We start from the raw sequence: 10,675 nt of genomic DNA, 5'->3' as shown, positions 1-10,675 counted from the left end.
TCCCCACTTAAATTCAAATTTCAAAAGTCACGCATTGAATTTTTAAAAAGTACATTTTTTGACAACATTGATTTCTATGTTGAAAAAGCTTTAAGTTTGTTTAAAATATATATATTGCATATCATCCTCAAAATGAGAGAAATTTATTAATAATTTTCCATGGAAAATGTATTTTATGAAAAAAATATAAAAATAGAGAGAAATAAAATGAGGTGGGCCAATACATATATATATTTTTAAAATAAATTCCAAATCCCCCGCTATGGAAAAAAATAAAAGCTAAACACATAAGCAATACGAAAATATTACAGAATCCCTACGAATTCTTTGCTAAGGGATGAGCGATGAGCGATGAGGGTTAACACGGATTCGAACTCGGGTCGATGTTAGGGTTCCGAAAACGCAGGAAATTACAGCGAGTGGGTGGATTGGGAACGAGCACGGGCAGCAAAGGTTTCAGTATACTCTGAACAGGTATTATTTGCAGATTCTTGGAGAGTTAATCAGTTAATTAGGGATTAGGGCGGATTGAAAGTCATCATGGGGGAAAGTCAGGGGAGGGGAGAGATCCCCTCCTATAAGGCTGCTGTGGCAGGAAGTTCCGGGACGACAGGGGAAGTGCGACAAATTAGTAGGGAAACACCAGCGTTGGGGAACAAATGGCAAGCCAGGTTAGTGAATCGATGCCTTCCTAGGGCACAGAAAAACCCACGGTATGTGATTCCAAACAACAAGATGGAAAATTATCGATGCTATATGCGAGACCATGCATTAATCTATAAGTTTATAGGATACTGGCCATCTGAAAGGGACCTTACGAGATGGATTCAACAACGATGGCGACCAAGAGGGCATATCGATCTCAAATTGGGGGCGAAGGGTTTTTTCACAGTTATATTTGACAATTTAGAGGATAAGGAAAGGGTTTTTGAGGAAGGGCCACACTTTATGAATAATGCGGGTTTGTTCACACGTTACTGGGAAGATAGATACAATCCTGATGAGGAGAAAATTAAGGCCGCCCTGATTTGGGTCAGATTATTTGGGTTGCCGGATGAATTTTGGGATCCTGAGATTTTGGAAGGTATTGGAAACTCGATTGGTACTTTCATGAAGGTAGCGGAGTCGACGAAAAGAGGGAAATATAATTCTTATGCTAGGATCTGTGTATACATGGATATATCAGAACCCTTACCGGAATCAATTAAGCTCAAATATCACGACGAGGTATGGCAGCAGCCTATAGATTACGAACATATCCCGTTCAGATGCCGGCGCTGTCATGTATATGGTCATCTTGCACAGGATTGTCCACAAATTCGATCAGTGGAAACAGACTTACCTGCGGAAGCAGCTAAGGATAATACGGGAGAAATACGAGAAGATAAAGGTAAAGGTATGGGAAGGGAAGCCAATGATTTCCAGGAAGTACAGCGGAGGCGAAAGTCCAATCCTGGTATATCAAAGCCTACTTTGAAGGAAACAACCGCCAAATCTGAATGTACAACAAATTTAAAATCCTTCAAGAGTAGGATGAAGAATCGGAGGGAGGGAAAAAGGAACAGGAGATTACTGGCAGCGCCCCAATGGAAATTATTAAGGATGGTAAGCGAAAGAGTAGAAGCCCCAGTAGAGAACCAGAAGAGGTAGCGGAAATAAGACTAGATACTAATGAAGAACAAGCAATAATAAGTATGGAGAACACAAGAGAAGCGGGGTTGGAAGAAGAGAAAATATTGAAGAAGCTACTTAACGAATGGAAGAAATTGGATGAGAGATTCATCCCTGAAAACGAGAAGCAGTTATATAAGGAGACCTTTCAACGATATCAAGAGAAGAAGGGAGGCTTAATAGAAAACAGGTTAGATCAAACAGGAAATCAAGAAGCCCAAAACCTGGTAGGGGAAGGACATGGCAAAGGTGGAAGGAAAAAAGGGAGAAGAACATTAAATGAATCAATTCAAGCAGTAGGGGAGACTCTTGTGAATTCCGGAAGGGTAATACCTCTGTCTGAGGTATTCTTACAAACATCTAAAAAGTTATAAATGATTGTGTTAAGTTGGAATATTAGGGGGTTAAATAGTAAAGGGAAACAGAGATATTTGCTGGAAAGAGTGAAGAGAGAGAAGCCTCACATTTTGGTCATTCAGGAAACGAAAATGGAGAGCCAGCAGTTGGCAGCAATGATAAACACTTTGAAAATTGGTTATGAGGTAATGGCCCTGGATGCAGTAGCAACAGCAGGAGGTCTGACTATTTTGTGGAACCCGGAAGAGGTAATTTTTGATCACTGGTTTAGCTTGCCTCGAATCCTTTCGGGTGTCTTTCGATTAGTGGGGATGGGGGAAAGAATATTATTTACAGGTGTCTATGGATCCCATAATTATAGGGAGAGGAAAGATTTTTTGAGAAATCTCCATACCATGAGAAGTTTTAACCTATATATACCATGGATAGTTGGAGGGGATTTTAACATGATACGGAATTTAGGAGAAAAGCGAGGGGGAGTCAGGAGGGAGGATCAGACTATGGAAGATTTTAATGATACGATTCGAGACCTGAGATTGGTGGACATTTATACAACCAATGGGGTTCATACATGGAACAATCGTAGAGGGGGCCAGAATCAAATTGCTTCGAGGCTTGATAGATTTTTATTATCAGAGCAAATTTTGAACCGGGATGTGTTTATTGAAGCTAAAATCCTTCCCTGTCTTGGGTCTGATCACTGGCCCATAAGATTGGAAATCGATATTAAGCAGGTGAAAGGGAGGAAGCCCTTCTGATTTGAGTCTTTTTGGCTTAGAGATTCACAATTCATAAAGAAAGTAGAGGACTGGTGGAATCAGAGTGATTGCAGGGGCAATGGGAAGATGCATACTATACTTTTGAAGCTCAAAGAACTTAAAAAGAACATAAAGGAATGGAATCAGAAGGATTTTGGGAATATTTTTGAAGCAAAATTGAAATTAGAAGGCGAGATGGAGGACCTCCAACAAAAAATTATCATTGAAGGTAGGGATGAAGCAAAAAGTAGGGAGGAAGGTAGAATTATAAGCCAGTTGGAAGAACGAAGGAAGCAGGAGGAGATATTATGGAGGCAGAAATCACGGATAAGATAGTTAAGGGAAGGAGAAAGGAATACTAAATTCTTTCATCAGGCTATGATTCAACGCAGGCAGCGTAACAGAATTTTCTCAATCAAGAATGCTGAGGGGGAAAGAGTACTTGAACAGAGGGATTTAGAGAAGACCTTGGTAGACTATTTTAAAGGGATATTAACAGAAAACCAAAGGGACCGAGGAGAAGCTATTAATAAGATTTGCAGGGAAATACCACGAATAGTAATTGAGGAACAAAATAAATCATTAATGAGGGCGGTAACCATGGAAGAATTAAGTGAAGTGGTGATGGGGATGAGTACAAATAAAGCTCCGGGACCGGATGGGTACACAGTGGAATTCTTCCAGGCGAGTTGGCACTTTCTGGGAAATGAGATTTTGGAGGCGGTGGAAGAATCACGCCTAAGACAGCGAATATGGCCTGGGATAAACTCGACTTTTTTGACTCTGATTCCTAAAACCAATACCACGGAGGAACCACAGGGCTATCGACCCATCGCACTGTGTAATGTTATTTATAAGATAATATCCACTCTTATAGTGAAGCGGATAAAACCTCTATTGCCTAACCTAATAGCACCTGAACAAACTGGCTTCATGGAAGGCCGACAAATATTGGATGGCATTGTGGTATCCCAGGAGGTAATTCATTCGTTGAAGAAGAGGAAACAGAAAGGGATGTTAATGAAACTGGATTTATCTAAGGCATACGATCGGCTGAGTTGGGAATACCTTCGAGAGGTTTTGCGGGCTTTTGGCTTTGAGAGCAGATGGATAGCTTGGATTGTCAGCATGATATCTACACCCAATTTTTCAATCTTGGTGAATGGTATTCCTACAGATCTGTTCAAAGCCTCCCGGGGTATTCGGCAGGGGGACCCAATTTCCCCGTTTTTATTCATTTTGGCTATGGAAGGCTTAAGTCGAATCCTTAAAAAAGAAGTCAGCGAAGGGCGAATCAAAGGAATTAGGCTATGGGGGAACAACTTGATTATCACACATCAACAGTTTGTTGATGATTTGATGCTATTCGGTGAAGCTTCGTTGAGGGAGGTCCGAAGTTTCAAGAGAGTTCTTGAACTCTTTGGGAGCGCATCAGGTATGGAGATCAATAACGATAAGTCTTGTACATTTATTTTCAATTCACCTGAGGCTGTAAAAACCCATTTAACTCGAGTTCTAGGTTTCAGACAGGGAGAATTACCCACAAAGTATCTGGGCATTCAATTAGATATGAACCCTAATCGTATAAAAAACTGGCAGAGTCTATTGGAAAAGTTAAGAAAACGACTAGCAAACTGGTCGTTCAGACTATTGAATATAGCCAGCAAAATTGTTCTGTTGAAATCGGTTTTATCATCTATTCCCATATACTCCTTATCACTTATGACTGCTCCAAAAGGGATCTTTTCTAAAATGAGAGAAATAATGGGCAAATTTCTCTGGGGGGGTCCTAAACAGCAGAAGAAATGGACTCTGGTCTCCTGGAAGAATGTAATAAAACGGAAAGAAGAAGGGGGACTTGGAGTACGAGATCCTGAAATTGTCAATAAGGTTTTAGGGGCGAAATTATGGTGGCGTTGGGTACAGGGGGGTACAGATGTATGGAAAAACATATGGAATCAGAAATATGGAATGCCTGACTCCATTGAAGGGCGTATACGAATTGATGAAGTTCCAAGGGGGTCACAAATGTGGGAGTTGGCTAGTAGTAATCGGGAGATAGTTAGGAACCTTGCCTTCTGGGAAATCAGAGATGGAAGATCAGCATGGTTTTGGGAGGAAGGATGGCAACAGCGGGATCACATGAATCGCATCCCAAATCTGCATATAGTCCAACAAGGAGCGCAACGAGCAGGATTGAAGTATGTAAGGGATTACTGGAAGAATGGAACAGAGAATGACATATGGAGAGTTTGGAAAAGACCAGAGGAATTGGATGAAACTATAAGTCAAGCGGTTGGCCAGGTGTATACTAAGGAATTAGACTCCAGAAAAATTAAAATTAGAGATGGTAAGGATATTCTTAGATGGGGTAAAGCGATGAAGGGTCTGTTTACAGTCAAAGAAGCATATTATTGGGCAACAAGGGAGGAAAGAGAGGAGGATCCAGTGGACTGGAAAACGATTTGGGAAAGTAAGTGGTGGCCAAAAGTAACTTATTTTGTTTGGCTGGTGTGTAGAGGGAGGATACTGACGTGGGATAATATTCAGAAGAGAGGTATGAATGGACCATCAAAATGCTATCTTTGTAATAAGGAAAATGAAACTCAGGAACATATATTGAACAAGTGTCTATTTATTCGAGGGTTGTGGGAGGAGATCAGGATATTATTTGGTAGAACAAACAGGGATCCAGAGAACCACAGGAACACTCTGCTACAATGGGGGAAAGGGAATTTCCAAAGCAAAGTTGTGAGAAGGATATGGACTCTGGCAGTGGGGTTTACAGTTTGGGAGACTTGGAAAGAACGTAATCGACGAATTTTCCAAGATAAAAGGAGTCAGGAATCGAGCATTTGGGAGGTAATATGTCGGTCAATCAAAGAAACGATATTATCTGAAGTTTGGGAAGAACAGGACTGGAAGTTGAATCCGGAAGAGCAGCAAATAGTTTCGAAACTTAATTTGGATATAACAATGATTTACCCGAATACGAAGAAACGACCCCTAGGCGGAGTGCAGAGTCCCAATCATTTTAGCATGCCTGGAGAGGGAAGGATTAAATTAAGTTTCGATGGGGCATCGAAAGGCAACCCCGGACAAGCTGGGATGGGAGGTTTATTTAGGGACAGCAGTGGGTCTACACGTTGGATATATGCTGAATTTGGGGGCGACATGACGAATAATGAGGCGGAGCTGTGGGCCGTTTATCAGGGTTTACGTATAGCGGTTAGAAATAGATACCTGAATTTGGAAATTGTTGGAGATTCTAAGATTACGGTAGACATGTTGCGAAAACTAAGGGATGGTAAGTGCTGGGACCATGTTGCAAGAAGTTGGAGGACCGCAGGAATAATACAAGACATTGAAGGATTGCTGCGGGGGATCGAATATACGACTATTAACCATGTATTACGAGATGGAAACAGGGCAGCGGACCTTTTGGCGAATTGGGGAAGTGGAGGCGCGGATAGGCGAATCGATGGTAGTTGGAGGTTGGTAAAAGACGATCCGAGGTGGATAGAGTTAAACAATATATTAAACCGGGATTTACATGACGCGAATGCACAAACGACGAACACATAACCACCTCCGGATCATGGCAAGGAGGGATCAACGTACAAGAGATTATGATGGTGTAGAGTGTTGGCAGGCTCGCGCGTATGGTATTAATGATCAGAACGGTTGGAGTAATCAACCCCAGGCCCCATTGATCATCCCAAGACGGAAACGGGACTGGGTTCCGAGGACGAGAGGTCATCCTGTCAGGATGATGGTGATCGATCCCAATTATGAAAGAACAAATGGATTGAGGAGTAATGACGAAGCTGGGACGCAAGGAAGCTTCAAGAAACCAAGGTGGCGGAGCGGCAAGGTATTCGGCTCTGCATGCATGTCAATAAATCGAAGTGGGATGTTCACAGAGAACTGTAGTGCGGGGAAGAGTAGTGATAGGATTTTGGCGCTGACAGGAGACGCGGAAATGGCGGAGGGTCATGACAGGGATGTTGGAAGATGGACGAGGAGCAAGGAGGCCAGTCGAGAGGTGAAAGGCAAGAGCCAAGTCGAGGAAACCATGAGGAAAATTATGCTCAATATCTTAGATGATTCAGAGACGGATTTTGACATAAGGGATTATCTTGTGGATGAGGAACCCCGGCGAGGACAAGTAAACAAAGCTAGTCGGGGAAAGGGGCTGAGGGATGAGGATGAGAACCGGGAAGATGATGAGGAGTATGAGGAAGTGGGGGAGCGACATGCGGGTGGTCGATGAGGGAGGAGACGGGGAACGCGCGGGCAGAAGAAGGATTTTGTCAGTCAGAGAGGCAGAGGGGGTCTGAGCGGACGAGGAGGAAGAGGGGGCAGGACTGAAAGAGCTGAGTTTGAGGAAGGGACTACTAGTGAGGACAGAGGTAGGAAGAGAGGTAAAAGGGATATGAAAAAAAAATTACAGGAGGCAGAAGAGGCTTATCATCAAAACACCAACCCAAATATTCGAAGGATTATTGACCATCTGGAAGAGGAAGCTATGCAGGAACATTCAGGGTCAGAAATGGAAGATTGGGAGGCGTATTTTCCTGATCCAGGACACACAAGAGGGAGGATGACATTATACAAACAATCTTTGCATGTCTATTGGGGCATGAAAAGATTATTAGCTAAAGCACTCGAACAGGTAGCCATGGAAATGGTAGAATTAGCTCAAGGCATACCTGTCATGAAGAAGGAGCTGAAAAACATTCAAGTTACCTTAATGATGCAAGAGAGGAAGATGGATGAAATCATGAAGTTACTTCAGGCAAATGGTGTGGGTGTCAAGACTGAGAACGAGGCCAATCTGGAGACCAGGACTTAGTAGCAGATGGAGCAGCTAAAAGGAGGTTTTTTGCTTTCAGTTTTGTTTAGATATGCTAGTTATTGATGACTCAAAAGACTCTTAGTTTGACTGTAGTAAGCATAGATGGATATATAGCATGGGTAGAAAGACTGATGGTATTCTATTTTTGGATGGCTGTTAAAAATTTCAGGTGGTCAAGAAACCCGGTTTCCCTTCGGGGCGGGGTGAGACCTGTCCATATGTATCTGCTTTTTATTTTACAGTAATAGAAATGAAGAATCTCGTCTTAGCTTACAAAAAAAAAAATACGAAAATATTACAATTTATTAAACAAACAAATGTTCATGCAAAAGTACCTTAAACTAAAGTTTAACAAGTTTAAAGTAATCTATTCCTAGTTAAAGTATGTTCTTTTGTTTTTTTATTTTACTTTTCATGATGCTTCACAAAAGTGTCATTCTTGGAACTCAAATGCGCATTATTTTTGTAATTAACTACTCCTCTATTAATATTGTAAAAAAAATATTATAATCGTTCTTTATTGTCAACAATACCCTAAGGTAATTGGTCAATAAATATTAATATTTGTAGAAAATTTATCCAAAATATATTATCTCCTCTCAAGGATTTTAATAATGTTTGGAAATAGTAACGCCAAAATATAACTAAAGCATACATAGATTGTAGAAATTCTGCAAATTCTCTACAAATCTAGCTTTGAGATCTTTGTAGAAAATTTGACTGTAGATTAACCCGATAATGAAATATACCAAAGCAAAATACTATAATCTACTTCTACTATCAATTTGCTTTGCGAAAGCTTAAAGATCTAGCTGAATCAGAGCTGAACACATATAACCAGAAGAAGAAGAATCAATGCACATGAAACAAAGAAAATACTCAGGGAAAGCCTGAAAGCCTCAACTAAAAACCCCACTATCTGTATTATCGTACAAGGTGGAAATACATCAGAATTATACAAAGCCTTAGCTCTCACAGCTAGCCAGCTCTCAATACAATCCTCCTGGATGCTCACAGGCAATCAAAGCTTCTCACAAGCCTTCCTCTCTGCCCTCCAAGCTCCTATTTCCTTGCGCAATTACCTCTGGGATGATCTCCTTCACCCAGTGTAACACTGCTCTAACATACTGTCAAAACTGCGCAATCCTCAAGGAACCTTAATCCTTCTGCATGCATGTGTTTTCTTTATAGGAAAACACATGCAACTGATAGTACATTATCCTTGTCTTTAATCTCAACTAGGTCTTTCTCTGAATAGACATGCATGAGTTTCCGATGAGGGAATCTTCAATTATTTGAAGTACACTGGTTGAGTGCATGCATGCATCAACTAACTGATAACTCACAATTAGTTCCTCAAACAATTTGGAACTAATTTAAGTGGACTTAACTCAGTAAACTGAGTTAATTAATTACAACTCAAATATAATTCAATCTTATCTCTTTAATTAATGAATAATCTCCTTAATTTAAGGGATAATGACTTCAGAAAGACTTCTAACTTGAATTTCTCCAACTAATTAATCCATAATGAATTAATTAATTTTTTCCAAGAAGCTGGTGAGACTAAATTCGAATTTAATTCACAATTTTAATTCAAGGACAAATTAAAATCGGAATTTCTGGATTCTATTTTTATCATTTCTTGTTGCTATTTTCAACATAGATAAGCAATAAAATCATAAAATAGATTGGAAAAATGACCAATATGATTATTACTAATGTTTGCCTTCCTCATTTAAATATGTAAAATGGTATATGCTTCCATTGCTTGAGCTCTACCTCAACCTATTACTTTTATTAAGTTCTATTCTTCATCTTTATTCTCTATAACATTTTTTATGTCCAAGATGGATTCATATTTTGGTCCATTTGAATCAACTTAGCTAAAAAAAATAATATTGTTTGTAACCACCCCTCCCACATTTACCCAATTTCACCAGCCTGCCAGTGTAAACATGAGACAAAGAGCTACTATGACATGACCCGACCTCCTAGATCCAATTAAGGAAGTGGGGCCGACAACTACAACTTACCAACCACAAATTGACATCCTACATGGCTTACAAGACACCCAGGGGCTAAACAACCACTCCAAGTTCCCAAACCCTAAGCTAGATTTCCTTTTTAGTGACCTTGTCCCACAACCACATCCATGACAAGACCTCCATGCAATCATAGGCCTAGCTATGAACCTTGCTTTATTTTCTTTATAAGCCTATAATTTTTTATTTGCTTGTTGATGCTTGAGCACTAGATATGAACCTTTCTAATTATTCTCTTGCAAAAATTGCTTCACCCTTCAATTTCTAGAACTCATCCACCAACTGCTTGTAATGCTTCCTCATTTGACTTTCAATTTTTCTTCCTTTCTCTAACTGAATTTTTCAGATCTAAAATTTATTCTTTGAATGCACACACCTTTTCATCAAACATTTGCAGCAACATTCATTGATCTGAAAGGTGTGGGAGTCATTTTCTTTGCAATCAGTATATCCAGACGTGACATCCCTTATCCACTTGTCTGCCTCCGATTACAACATCCCTCATCTACTTGTTACGAAGGTCCTCCACCAACCTCCATTCTCCATTCAAGGTATCCCTCATTAACAAATCAATTGTGATTACTTAGATCGTGATTATTGCGAGTGTTAATCACCCACTATTAATGTGAATATACTCTTTTATTATATAAAAACTTTTCTGGTTTTGATATTTCGCAATTTTTCTCATATAAAAGTTCCATTTTCAATGCCAATTTTTTTTTTTGAATATTCCTCCTTCTTTGTTATAATTATTTATTTGAATTGTTTACACATTTTCCAACAAAATTCTCTTTATTTTTGTTTTTCTTATGGTTTTCAATGTCCTATAATGTTTTAAAATATTTCTTTTCTTTGTCTTCACTATAACTATTTATTTTAATTGTTTAATCATTATTGATTATTAGTCATTGTTAGTTGCTTATCAAATGGAAAGACCATTAGTCTTCTCAATTGTTATTTAGATAATGGATTTTTAGTGTATATAA

General features: G+C 39.7%; 1 protein-coding gene across 1 annotated transcript; it reads left to right on the top strand.

The window, feature by feature from the left end:
* Positions 1 to 2,159: 2,159 nt before the first annotated feature.
* On the top strand, positions 2,160 to 2,786 carry LOC149253574 (uncharacterized). The gene has a single exon (XM_089454533.1). It carries the CDS (start codon positions 2,160 to 2,162, stop codon positions 2,784 to 2,786), a length of 627 nt encoding a protein of 208 aa, XP_089310659.1.
* Positions 2,787 to 10,675: the final 7,889 nt, after the last annotated feature.

The sequence above is a fragment of the Pinus tabuliformis genome, chromosome 7 (genome assembly GCF_031772625.1).
Source record: "Pinus tabuliformis cultivar Carrire ecotype Pingquan chromosome 7, CPIR1, whole genome shotgun sequence".
Classification (NCBI taxonomy): Eukaryota; Viridiplantae; Streptophyta; class Pinopsida; order Pinales; family Pinaceae; genus Pinus; species Pinus tabuliformis.
Note: the sequence above shows the minus strand (reverse complement) of the source record. Positions and strands in the feature narration are given on the sequence as shown.

Excerpts from the sequence above, each read along its gene's own strand:
- LOC149253574 (XM_089454533.1), top strand. The coding sequence starts at position 2,160 with ATGGAGAGCCAGCAGTTGGCAGCAATGATAAACACTTTGAAAATTGGT.